Source organism: Acipenser ruthenus, chromosome 3 (assembly GCF_902713425.1).
Source record: "Acipenser ruthenus chromosome 3, fAciRut3.2 maternal haplotype, whole genome shotgun sequence".
Classification (NCBI taxonomy): Eukaryota; Metazoa; Chordata; class Actinopteri; order Acipenseriformes; family Acipenseridae; genus Acipenser; species Acipenser ruthenus.
The window spans coordinates 17,350,615-17,364,262 of NC_081191.1; the positions used below are offsets into that span (position 1 = coordinate 17,350,615).

General features: G+C 37.7%; 1 protein-coding gene across 5 annotated transcripts in view; it reads right to left on the reverse strand.

Annotated features, from left to right (window-relative positions):
• Positions 1 to 13,648, reverse strand: part of LOC117435794 (E3 ubiquitin-protein ligase UBR5) — a 66,276-nt gene that overhangs the window by 9,166 nt on the left and 43,462 nt on the right. For 3 of the 5 annotated variants that reach the window (XM_059012637.1, XM_059012636.1, XM_059012635.1), the window contains exons 29-50: positions 13,449 to 13,595; positions 13,210 to 13,328; positions 12,967 to 13,093; positions 12,612 to 12,741; positions 12,284 to 12,444; positions 11,772 to 12,011; positions 11,542 to 11,665; positions 10,796 to 10,907; positions 10,357 to 10,488; positions 9,373 to 9,630; positions 8,853 to 9,121; positions 8,184 to 8,395; positions 5,509 to 5,739; positions 5,173 to 5,246; positions 4,359 to 4,600; positions 3,795 to 3,905; positions 3,237 to 3,448; positions 3,014 to 3,134; positions 1,382 to 1,727; positions 824 to 911; positions 284 to 428; positions 60 to 190 (exon numbers count right to left, since the gene is read on the reverse strand). In XM_059012637.1, coding sequence (XP_058868620.1) covers positions 60 to 190; positions 284 to 428; positions 824 to 911; positions 1,382 to 1,727; positions 3,014 to 3,134; positions 3,237 to 3,448; positions 3,795 to 3,905; positions 4,359 to 4,600; positions 5,173 to 5,246; positions 5,509 to 5,739; positions 8,184 to 8,395; positions 8,853 to 9,121; positions 9,373 to 9,630; positions 10,357 to 10,488; positions 10,796 to 10,907; positions 11,542 to 11,665; positions 11,772 to 12,011; positions 12,284 to 12,444; positions 12,612 to 12,741; positions 12,967 to 13,093; positions 13,210 to 13,328; positions 13,449 to 13,595 — 3,732 coding nt within the window. The remainder of the gene's footprint in view (positions 1 to 59; positions 191 to 283; positions 429 to 823; positions 912 to 1,381; positions 1,728 to 3,013; positions 3,135 to 3,236; positions 3,449 to 3,794; positions 3,906 to 4,358; positions 4,601 to 5,172; positions 5,247 to 5,508; positions 5,740 to 8,183; positions 8,396 to 8,852; positions 9,122 to 9,372; positions 9,631 to 10,356; positions 10,489 to 10,795; positions 10,908 to 11,541; positions 11,666 to 11,771; positions 12,012 to 12,283; positions 12,445 to 12,611; positions 12,742 to 12,966; positions 13,094 to 13,209; positions 13,329 to 13,448; positions 13,596 to 13,648) is intronic. The other 2 variants (XM_059012639.1, XM_059012638.1) reach the window with 1 other exon arrangement.

Consider the following 13,648-nt stretch of genomic DNA (forward strand, 5'->3'; position numbering starts at 1 on the left):
TATTTTATATATATTATTTATATATATATTAAAGGAATGCATAGGATTTTTTTTTTTACCTTCCATGTGCAATAATAAGTTCCATTGCCTCATCCACACGTGCCCGTAGGGAATCTTCACTAGCAAGAAGCAACAAAAGCTGTGCAGGGGAGAGTTCCAACAACATTCCTGTGATTTTACTAGCAAATGCCTAAAATTTAAAAGAAAGGAAAGTGTCAATACTTTATTTTAATAACACAACAATAAAATTGGTAAGTAACATTTTTATAGTTGTAAACCTTACCGGTTGCATGGCTTGAACTCGTGGGTAAAGCCTCTCCCCAAGTGCCTGTCGATGTGCTGGGAGAGGGTCAGGGTCATCACTAGGATTGCCTTCTAATGCTGGTCTGAAGGGCCGGGTGTCTATTGACAGTTGCCTCCTTGAATCCCTACAACAATAGCACCACTATTTTTTTTGTTTGTTTTCACAAAAACAGCCCCCATTAACAATGACAAAACAAACGACCCTCTGTTAGCGGGGGTTGTTAGGTATGTTGCTACTTAATATTTATTATATTTTAGGTTGATAATAGCAGTCTAAAGTTTTTCTTGGTGGTAAAATTTCTGCATGTGCAACACTTACAGATGAGACGCAACACCGAGGTCCTATTGTAAGTCACTCTGCAGCAGCAGTTGTGATGCTAGTTCACCCCCCCCCCCCCCCCCCCCGTCTCTAAATCACGTTGGATAAAAGCGTCTGCTAAATGACTAAATAATAAAATTTACCCAGCCACATAGAATTTATCCAAAACTGATTGAGTCTGGTTTGAGATGCCATACATACCTGTCCCTGTCTCTACGAGAACCTGCTCGCAGCCCACCGCTTCTTCTTTCTCGCTCCCGGTCTCTGTTCCTCAGTCGCTGCATAAGATCTAGACACAAAAAAAAGGTAAAAAGGTCAAATGGTAAATACAGCAAAAACAAATTCAAGCAACAGGAAATGAATGGACTGAAAATAAGCTTAGTAATAAGAGACCAACCTTTAAAATTTGAATTGCATCTAACATGAAAAGTATGTTTTTGCTTGGTCTTACCCTTTCTGGACTCCATTTATAACTAGGCATATCCAAGATTAATACTAAGTTCTTCTACTCTTGGGGATATTGCATGCATAAAGCAGATGATATAATTTCATCAGCATAAAGTGGTAATTTTTCAAAAACTTTTGATGTGTGTGTTAAAAATGATCAGGTTCAATTTAACCGTATAAAACCAAACATCAGTACAGATAAATATATTTTAAAAGTTCAAATTGTTCCACTTATATTGTATTACAGAATACAATACAAACGTATGTGCTAAGTGGTGTTTAAATATATTTAAATGGCCTGCTTGTACTTACTACTAGTTTGCATTCCCTTGCTGGCATTCTGTATGCAGTCAAGATTGGGAAGTTTCTCACTGGACAGGAATGCCTGCGCTACAGCAGTGTAGAAACTTCGAGCCACTCCACTCCCCTCTCCTGGCTCGTCTTTAAACGTGACCTTGACTCTGTGCACTGCCATGGGAGTTGTGGTGCATCTGCGGCCAAAGTGGCTGTTCAGCTGCCTCATGGTCTGCTGAATCAGGAGGTCTCTGTCCCGATCCACTTCCAATGCCAAGTCTCTCGACTGCTGGTTCCGCAGTTTCTCCATTTCCCGGCGGAATTTTGATTCCTTCACTTCAAAGCCACCAAGCTCAGTCAAAATCTAGACGAGCAGAAATAGAAATGTCTGTGGTCGACAAGGCAATCAAATACAGGTCAACCCTCTTTATACCGCCAGATAAGGGCCATGGGCAAAAACGGGCAATAAGGAAGGGTGACGTTAGTGACAGTAAAAAACAAAACAAAAACAAAAAAACACACAACCTACTATGTTTGCTATAAATTCAAACATTTTATTGTTTTAGTTATACAATTGCAGTATCTCCAAGCCATTTTAATAAAACAATCTTTAAAACTACAGTACTAGTTCTTAATACAACAGTAGGTCTACTAGTGACGTTTAATCATCTTTTCTCTCTATGAAACATACATGGTTACTTTTGAGGAACTGTTTATACTTAAATAAATAAATAAATAAATAAATAAATAAATAAATAAATAAACAAACAAACAAACAAACAAACACTCATTTAGTGTCAAACCACCCAAACAATTCCATAAAAACAAAAGCGTACTGTACTGGTCATTTGCACTTCACTGTTTGTGGCACGACTGTAAGCCTGCTGAATACCATCCCCGATTGAACGATTCCAACTATTTATTTTACAAGGCAATTTAAGCTCAATAGCATTCTTTAAGCAATCCTTCAATTAACAGTATATGCCTCACTTTGGCAAGAAAACATTTGCGATGTGTTGCTGACCTGCTTTCTTATTTTCAGATGCATACATGCAGATTTTTTTCTTTTGCTCTGGTGTTAAATGCAGGGTCGACTCGCCATCTTGTACTTTCTGTTTTGCTTTAGGAGTATCGATGACATTGGTATGAACGTTCAGTTAACAACGAACTAGGAAAGCGAGTCAAAGGTTAACTTACATTTGTTGTTTTTAATTGGCCATGATTATTTCGCTGCCGCGACAATGAGGGAAACTACAATGCCTATTATTTACGTTTGCTTGGCTGGGGAAGTTGGCGGGTGGCAGACAGTGGGGTGGCAATATAACGGGTAAAAACACTTATGTTAGTGACATTTCTTCAGAGAGAATAGCTGGCAGTATGCGAGGGGGGCGTTAAAGGGGGGGCGGTATAACGCGGGACAATTGTACATTAGAAAATGTACATATGGGGGACACCCAATGTTGGTCTACCAGCCTACTGACCATTATAGCAAACTACAGTGTTGAAAGGGTTAAATTAATCTTGCTTCTAAAGAATGTCCCCACAAAATACTTGCCTATTCATTTTACACTGGGACACACACATCTTGGGGTGATAAGAGGTCAACAAAGAAGCATACATACTATCACCAAGTTCTTAAACAATACATACCGATCCAGGTTCAGCACCAACATCTTCCATGAATACTCTTCCAAAAAGTTCTAAAGATAGACGCCATCGTCCAAGAAGCATGTCGTGAGATATTACCATTCCCATAAAACTACAATGCGGCCTGGCATGGAGAGAGAAAGGCATAGCTAAATGTAATACAATATACCAGGGTTACCAAATATGTTTTTTTATAAAAAAAAAGAGACTGTAAATGGTGAAGCACCTAAATGAGGCCAGTGGATGTCCCTCACTTTCAGTAAGCCCAATCTCTGCCAAAAGGCTACTCTTAAGTTGTGCTGCCAGATCATGAGCAGAGGGTCCAGGCTTTGTGCTCTCTGTCACTTCTGGCAAAGTCTGGTCATCAGCCTTCTGTCGAGACTGCATGCTCATGACATTCTTCATATTGGCTGAGTAAGACATTTTAGTCGGGAGAACCTAAAAAAGGTCAGATAAAAGCAAGAGTCAAGCGCTTCATTCATTCATTCATCCATCTATCTGGAAAGTAGCAATTAATGACATTGTACAAGATAAATGTTTATTATCACTTCATTCTCCATATGCACTCTAAGGGGAGGGGCCTGAACTAGACATGGGTCATTTTGAGGAGACTTTAAAAGGCTTTTATAAAATCAAACTTGACCCAGAGTTGTGTACCAAATATGAATCCAGTCTTTTAAAGCAATCCAGGCTGATCATCCAGAAATCAAAAGATAAGTACAGTTACATTTTGGAGTTTCCTTTCAGGGATGCTAAAAATTAAAGTTATGGTTTTACTCTTTACCTCAAGGCAGTTTCTGTCCACAGTCACCTCTGTCGGCCCTTTTGTGCTGTAAGAGGATGAATACAGACCCTGGCTTGGACGCCCAAAGAGATCTTCCTTTCTTGCATTTGGCTGTAAAATAAAGGTTCAAGTAAAATTCACTCAACTTGCTAGGCATTGGCTATTCATCAATGTTTTACCTTGCTACACGTTTTTAAAAACGTTCCTTGTGTGTGCATTTTATCCAATACAAAAACAGGTTTAAAATGTAGAGCATTGTAGCTAACATGTGCTTAAAGAAAATGTGAATTGATCTGTTACATCATGATAATTGGAGCCTTGAAGAGAAACTAAACAATACATAAATGCATCTTTTGTAAGGCAAGCTGGTATAAAGTTAGACAAGATACATCAATTAAATGTTTTGGCATTTATTAAATGATTCTCTATAAAAGGCCCGGTGAGACCACTGGATACCAGTAAAGTCTACTGACAAAAGAAAAATAATTTCCTAATCTTGATGTCCCAAACATCTTAAATATTAATTTAGTCACAGGTCTCTTAAAAGCTAGGTGCATAACTTACACACAGAAGCAATGGGAAGGATTGCTTGTATGGAGTTGAACTTCTTGTCTGCAGTGGTGTGACCTTTACCTGTAACAGGTGAGGCTGGTCAGCCAGGGGTATAGCTTCTGCCAGAGATACTTCAAATGGGTTTGGAGGGATACAACCAAGGAAGGTCATGGAATCTGATCGCCGGAAGAAAGCATGGTTCTGACCGCTTTCTGCTGGGACAGGGTCATCATCCTTTTCATTGAGGGTAGAGCCTGAAATGACAAAATTACCAGTTAATAAATGGTAAAGCTGTTCGCACCAAATAGTCACACATTCAGTTCAAAATATATAGGTAGTGGAGATATTCACAATATACATACATTGTTTGAAACAAATGGGGAACCAAAAAAAAATTGTCAGCTTAAAATTTTACAAAATTAAACTTTCATAGGATTTCAATTACTTACTAAAAGCTTACCATGTTAAAAGTCCTACAGTCAATTGCTGAATGGGTATCCAGAGAGGAAAAACATGTAATAATTCATAAGTGCTGTGTACCCCCACCCCCTCTGTCCTAGTCTTAAATTATGCTACACATTACCTTTCCCAAGTGCTTTCTTTCTTCTGCCTTTTCTCTGCTTTATAGATCGCCTTCTGTGCCTGCCTACCATAACTGGAAAACCTACTTAGAATACCAAGTACATAAGTAAATACTAAACCTTTTCAAGTCTGGCTTCATCTTCAGGAGTATTTGTCCTATCTTACACAACGAGCTTAAATGATCAAAAAGACAAAAACCCAGGTCCAAGAATAGCTCATTGTAACTTTCTGTTGTAAAACTTACTCTGATTCGTATCTTCATCATTTTCATGTTCAGAGTCTTCATTGTCCAATCCCAGCTCCAACAAGTCACGAGTTCTACAAAAGAATAAAAACATATTATAGAATGATGGTTCAAAAATGAAGGTAAAAAGTGGATTCAAACCCTGGTTCAAGATGCATTTATAAAATTACTTCCAAATAACATGGACAAATAAGCCTGGTGTCAACCATTTCCTTCTCTTTATACTAAGCAATTTATAAAGTAATGCTTACAATACACTATTGGCAAATAAACCAGCTAAACGCAGCATTCTAGTTGTTGTTCAACTAACTACTACAAAAACTTTTACAAAATTACCTTTTCCTTTCTAGCTGAGGTGTATCCAGTATGGTCTGTTGGTTCATTGCTTTAATCCAATAAATTAGTGCTTGGAAAACATATGCCACATGTTTGAGTGAGCAGACATCCAGAACTGGCAAGACATCGGAATGCTCATCGTTGTGAGAGCGCATCAAAGAGAGGGCGTAGTTCAGGAAATCTCCACGTGCTGATATCATCCCCTGGCGAGCACTTAGCAATGTGGCACGTCTAAAACAGAAAAAGCTTACAGTTTTATTGCTGCTCCATTACCTCAATACCTGGCTATTTATAAACCACTGTATATTTTTTTGCAATAGCATACAGATCCAGTAAGCCTAACCAGTCAATATGTGAAAAGAAATTCCACATTAAAATGTATAACTATATTTCACATCTAAGTCAGTTTAATTTTTTTAAAAATTTTTTTGAAAGTTTGATTATATCTGTACATTGTTTTGCAAGCCTCAACCAACAAACAAACAAACGTCACATGAAAGACCTGTTACAGAATTTCAGGAAAAAAAGTTGAATACAGTTAAAGTAAAATGGTTTCTAGAAAGGACTGGACATGTGTTTTGATCAGGGGTTCCAAACTTTTTTTTACCTGAGGCCCAACTGTTCAGCTGCATTAGGCACTGCGGCCCACTATTAGCACTCCTTGGGAAAATGTCAAATTAAAAACATTTTATATGTTTAAACCTGTAACATAAATAAACCTAATCTAAACCCCTTTATTAATTTGAATAAATATTGTGAAAGATGGAAATCACATAGAATATGCACGGAGTGAAAAAAATTTTTTAAACTAATTTCAGTAAATAAAATAAATTGCAAAAACAAAACGTTTTTATCAAACGTTTAAATTAGGTACCGTTGTACAATTGAGCATTTTAGAAATGCAGTTATTTTTCTTGGTCATCAAACAAGAAAGTGCATGTCTCATTATTCCCACTCAAATACCTGAACAGGAATCACTTTTGAGTAAAACCAGTACAAAGTGCACAAAAACAAAACTCTTAAATCCTAATTTCTGAATACTGTGTAACAAACGTCCAGCAGTTACCTGAACTGTCATGCACAAAAAAGACGAATGCGCACAATACAGAAGGAAACAAGAGCCTTGTAGGGTGACCACCTTTTCAAAATGCAAAAATGGGACACCTGCCACTTTTGTAAGGGGGGGTATTATGTATTAACATATTTAATAACAGTATTTCAAAATGAAACAAACTTTGAATGCTTAACGTTTTAACGGCAGTATCTAATTTTAAAATATTTTCTATACAATGTACAGAAAAAAAAAACCTTGAATCATTTGCACTTTTCCTAATCCACGTATATAACATAACCTAACCCATTACTCTCCGAAATTGCACAGGTGCTTACTTTTTTTCTGTGGTGGAGTAGGCCTAGTCGCACAGTCCTTCCTTTACCGACATATTATTATCAATGTGACTTCAACTTTTAGAGTCAGCCATTTCTCATAAACAAATAAAACACTGGAATTAAAATATTCTACAAATTGTATTTTGTTTGCTGTTGCCAAAGCAGATCAGTGTCAGGCTGTTGGGGAAGATGTGATGTGAGTGTAAAAAAAGTCACATAAGTGGAACTGTAAAGTTTTATGTCTTAGATTGGCTGTCCTGTGTGTTAATTATTCAGGGATGTATAGGCATTGCAAAATGATGCGGCAGGGGCGGGGCTTTGCACTAAGCAGATGCTATGGCTTGACTGTGGTGCTAAATCTGTAGATTGCACAGTCTACGAATCCGGAACAGATTCCGTCCAGAAGTCATTTAGCCCGAGCCCGGGACTTAATCTTTACATTTAGGGACTGTCCCGTCCAATTAGAGACGGGTGGTCACCCTAGAGCCTTGCACAAGTTACTTTTTTTCGCCACTACTCTGTACAACCAAATACAACATGCAAAATCACATTTCAGTTGGCTTCCAAAATCTTTTTACAAAAAATTTTCTACAGTTATAGCAGACGCATTTGGGCACAACCTCAACTTAATATAAAATATAAAATACTGTTTAAATGCTTTCATTATTTTACCACCACTGTTAGAAAAAAAAAGTATTTGAGAACAGCTATATGATATTAAAAAAGGATGATCTTTTAACCCATACGCTTATTCTAATAGTGAAATTCAACACGCTTGTATTTTTTTTCTACAACACATTAACATAGTACAGTATACATTTATTAGCCCTTTCCATATATATATATATATATATATATACACACCCCTGTAAACCATATAATGTAATTAGTACTATTTTACAAATTTATATTTTTGCTAAATGTAATTAAAATTGTGCCAACAAAAACATAGAATAAAAGTAAAGCAACTGTTTTTACTGCCTGACGTTACAAATGCCGCAGCGACTCATTTACTGTCCCAGATGTACCTTATTTGCAAAAATATCTACCTGTGGAACAGGAAAACTATAAGTAATAAAACAGTACTGTATGTATTAAACTACATATTAAATACAAAACATCTGCCTGTGGAATAGGAAAACTGTACATATTAAATGGTATATACGTCATAAACGAGTCTGTTTTAATCACAGTAATTGCATGCCTCCTCAATATGTTGTAAACAGAACTCCGCTCTAACAGGATCAGTTATAAGTAGAGTGCACCTGTATATATAAAATAGGTACCTTCTGCCCTCCAGTGTTCTTAAACTGGCCTCTTCGCGTGCTGTCATTCTCTCTCTCCTAGCAGAGTTCTGTGAAGCATGGAGAGGATGGCTGGGGTGCCCAGGGTCCCCAGCTGAAGACAGTGCAGAGCCATATCGCAGCTGAGCTTCAGTGGAGTCCATGATGCTGACCATCCAGTTCCAAGTGGGGATGAGTTTATCTTCCACGTAATTCTGAAATCAAACCAAATTTGTAGGGAGAGAATGAATTAATTTATTTCAACAGCAGTTTTTTTTTTTGGGGGGGGGGGGGTTGCATTTTTTTTTGTAATGGAGTAAACCTAAAAACGTCTCCAATATCTGTCAATGAAACTTTTCTTTTAATTTGTTAAGCTACTTAAAGTATACTAAAAAGAAATGTTCAAGGACATATCTGAGACTTGTCATTGATTCACACGGTTCCTGCCAGCTACTTAAATACCAGCTTTTAAGGTGGGGGCAGCCAGTGCAAAATGCATCTCAACAGCTGTCAATTTATTGAACATGCAAAAAGTCAATGTGGCAAATGCTTTACAACTTTGACTATGTTCATGTTGTTATTTTTGAGATTTCAGGTTTGCTCCTTTATTAGTTTTTGGGATAGTGTATATTTGATGCATTGATAAGGATGGAGTAAAAAACATGTGCATACCTGCAAATTAACAGCTTCCTGGTATGTGAGCTTCACTGCAGCAGGTATTTGGGTATACACCAGGTGGTTGTACTTGGGGATCAAACCCATGAGGTCTGAAATCTGGCGGATGACGATGCTGTAGGCCCTGGCAAGACTGCTGGCCGAGGTCAAGTAGCTGCTTGAATTGCTGGCTTCGAGAGCTGCAGCTGCTGCGGCTGCACTGGTGCTGATGGCACCACTTCTACGCAGATTAGTTGGGTCAATATAAATTAATCCTGTAGAGCTGGCTGCAAAGACAAAATAAAACTGTGTAAAAATGTGTTAATGAATTGAAACAAGATGACAAGGTTTTAAAAAAAACAAAAACAAAACACAACAACCACCACTATGAAGACAGGGCACCAGATCTATCAGTAAAAAGATTGCAGCTCCAGTTGCAACTGTTTCACTAATCCATTTTTTTATTTTGTATTATTTTTTAAAGCCAAGTAATACATAGCATAAGCATGAACTACCAATTCAGTCTTTTCAGACTTGCCTGCTGGGGCAGATGTACTAGAAGGGGCGCTGCTCGTTGTTCGCTGGTTCTGGGTGTTGCGCACTGCCCACTGCATGGACCGAGGTGCCTGTGCAGCGCTGTTGGCATGAGAGCTGTTGGTGGTTCTCTCTAGTGGCTCGTCAACCATAAAAGTCTCCTGGTCAACATCGTCGCTCTGACTGCTGCTGCTGTCAGAGTCACTCGAGTCGTTGGACTGGGAATCGTCTTCTGAAAAGAAGGCAGGGACACTGCTGGCACCTTTAGAGGGATTGAAAACACAGGCAGTTAAGTGGGAGTGCTGTACAGATCCAGTTCTCAAAATTAGTTACGTTCAAAGCCAACACAAGAGACGTGCCACCACTGTTAAAAAGACTGTTGCCACCGAATACCATGATTTATTTATTTATTTATTTATTTAAAACATCCAAGACAGGTTAGCAAACCCAGAGTAAAATTGCTTTAAAACAGGTAAATATTTAAATGACTACAATTTCCACATTGAACATTAAAAAAAAGATTGCATGTTAGTTTGCAAGTGCAAAATGTTAGCACCAAAACCAATTTAATTATGATCAGATAGTATTGAATAAAGCTATATTGGGGGTTTCCTAAATACATCAATAAACTCAAGTATCAAATTATTTATACACAACCTCAAATATATGCATTAAAATAAAAGAGATTTCCCATACCAAACAAAGGAAATGCCAAGGAGGCCCTACTTCCTGCAAATGAAATAAATCTTGGTTGAACCAAGGGCTACATTGAAATGCAACTAATAAAAGACCACTAGACAAAAAGTGGTTCAGCGTATCAATTATCTTTCATACAAAAGCTAATTCTACTAGCTTGGCAAATCAGTAATTACTAGCAGGAAGAATGAGGGGGGGAAAAAAAAATAAAAATGTAGAACCTGCATTTCTAGGTTCCTTATCAAGCCCAATTCATTGTGTGTTGTACAAAAAAAAACAAAAAAACACATACCTGCTTCAGACCCTGCAGTGGCTGCTGTGACAACACTCCTTCGACCACTGGCATTGTCCTGGTTGCTGTGGTTACTTTCACTGTCGCTTTCTGTTTCTGCAGCTGCCAAAAGATCAAGCTCCATATCGCTTCCTAAATCAGGTAAAATAAAATGTCATAATGTGTAGGCTGTACTGTATAATACATTTATTTAAATAGACATCAAGACTATATAGCAGCTACATAGCTTGCATTTTATTTTCAAAGATGGACACAAAGAAAATGATGCAACTCACACATGCAAAAAAGGGTACATTTGACTCCAAGTAGAATGTATGCATTAAAATTGTCTACACTGCCCCTTTGACCAAATTTGGAAAAATCACTTAACATACAAAAGGTTTACAGCCAACAAATAGCGAGATAAAAGCAATGGGTGTTTTGTTTGATAAGCACATACCATCCTCGTCATGCTCATCATGGTGTCCCTCTGCCTCTGCGTTCTCCTCCCCCTGCTCCTCCTGTTCATCATGGTGATCCTCTTCTCCAGCAACACCTTCCACAACCTCAACCTGGAACACACAGCACAACGCATTACACCCAAATACATTCTGGGCATTAATTTTAGGCAACACACTTTCTGCTTACTTTTAGCTACCCTAATAAGAAGTTTGTGCTCAGTGTATTATAATATTTTAGTTTTTTTTATATGGTTGAGATACTCAGAAATTGGGGTTTTACCATAAACAGGAAAAGCATGCTTACCCATATTAAGTTAGTGTGTCAGATTTTTATTTCATGACAGAGTTGACTGGAAGCAAACAATGTGCTACAGTAGCTGACTTCTCTATGCATTATTCTCCACAAGTGCAATTTACTACAATTTGAAGAAAATGTATTTACACTTTTTAGTGATTCAATTTGCAGGACTTTATGTGGGGATAATATAAATCGTGCTTGCTCTATTATAAAATGAAGTATCCTGTATTTTGGAACACTCGTACTTTACAATCTTTTCACTACCATTGACAAGACTCTGTTTATTAAGGACATTTTTTAGACACCCCAATTCCAACAGCTGTTATTTCCAACAGGCAGACCCATTTTATTGTCAACACAACAAAAATTAAATATCAAACAAAACTGACAGTATGACAGATGGAGATTTAAAGAAAAGCATTTGCTGAAAGCAGCAGGCTGTATTACCTCTTCAACGTCAGCAGATACTATATCATCCTGCTCCTCATCTCTTCCACGAACGGGCTGAGACTGACTGATGTGTCTCTGCTGAGGGTTTCTGATGATATATGATGACTGAGACTGGCTTGAACTAAAAATGGAAAGATTGTCTATGAAAGCATTTGGCATGTATGTCAGGCAATATTTTTTTCAAAGCTTGTACTTTAAAAGTAAGGCCTTGTCTAATGCAAAAGTACCTGCTAGACTGATCAGGTGAAGGTCTGGGTGGAAGGGGCTCCACTGAGAAAAGCTCTTCACTGCCTTGCATGGCATCTATACTGGTGCACGCTAGGGTGAAAGGAGCTGTCGGCCTTGCAATCCCCATCCTGACTGGTACAATCAGTGACTCTGCTACATTACACAGCTCCTCTACTGCATATGGCAGCAAGGCCTGAAAAACGCGCTTGCATTTCCCAATTGGCTGCGGAATAAAGTTACTGAAAAGAAGAACAAAGGCAATTAAACTGCTGTGCAGTGTTTGTCCACAAAGGCAATTAAACTGCTGTGCAGTGTTTGTCCAAAAAACAAATGCCACATCAACCACTCATTCTATTGCATTTATTTTATCCAAAAGAGAAATGGCCACAATATTTACGCAAATTCCTCAGCCTAACCTTCTAACATATCAAGGTTACACATTGTGTTTTGAATCACTGCATCTCATACATCTGAAACCATTTAGATTACACTGAAAGACAAATAAACTTACTTTTTCTTCTTTGAAGATGCCATCTCCACACTGAGAATAACGAAGACCCTGGCGACAGAGCGCAGGAACCTCATGGTTACATTAATCGCCTCCTCTCTTCGACCTGGAGTGTACTTATTCTGAAGCTCTTTTACCAGAGTTCCCAGAAGAGTATCTAAAAGCTAAAATAGAAAACAACTTTAAATGTAGTTGCAAACTGGGTATTTACTATGATTTCTAAAAGCTCTTAAAATTAAATTAAAAGTAAGCCAAATTGTCTCTCTGGCCAGTGCATATTGCTGAAACACCTCCTAGTGTTTGAAGAAAATGGACTGACTTCAAAACTTACCAATATATCTGCAGTACATTTTACAATCAAGCAATGGGTGAAACAGTCCAGCCTGATGGTTCCGTTTTGCTGGTTAAGGTACACTTGCTCTTCAGGAAGTAGATGACCTATTTTGCTACTTGCACTTAACCTACAAAAAAAAAAAAAAAAAAAAAAATGTATGTATAATATATATATATATATATAAAATAAATATTATATATTTATATATTTATATATATATATATATATATATATATATATATATATATATATATATTAATTAATCTGCAGCCCAGTAGATCGAAGCTATTTAATAATTTAATCTAATCCATGAAACTTTTTTTTTTTTTTTTTTTTTTTTTTTTAAACTCACAGATCTTTGTTTTCCTGGGATCCGAACATGATCATGGATTTCAAAGCGTTCCAGTCCTGCAGGACTCTCTCAAGAGCAAGTTGGGCAAAACGGGGAGGCTCCAGGTCATGATCAGGCATATCTGAATCTTCAAGAAGAATTACAATTTAACAATTGGATTACTTCATTTTAAATCCCTACACCGCAAAGAGTGAATGAAGTTACAACTTTACAAGCAATTAGTCATTTTATATCACTGCATACCTTCAGCATTAGCAGCCTTGCGGTTTCTGTCCTCTCTAATTCGGGGGGGTCGATACTGGCAGTGTTCTACAGTTTGCCTGGCCACGGTCTGCACCAAAAACAGAAGTAGATGTTCTCCCCTGCAACAATAATGTATACATTAACACAGAAAATAAAAAGGAAGCCCACAAAGATTTAGCAAAGAAATTCAATTAAAACATGTATGAGACTTCAGATGTATCTGGTAAATCAGTACTTGCCTGCTATTTGGCATTGTCACAAGGTTAGTGGTGGTAAGCAACCTGTAGAGCAGATCAAGACGTGCAGACTTCTGTCCTGCTATCAAAGTTTTACATTTGCACTTCTCCCAGCAGTCACAGTATGCTGTTGGCGATGTTCTCTTGAGTCTGAAAACCAACACAAAATTAACTTTAAATAACTGAGGCGGCAATGCATTGTT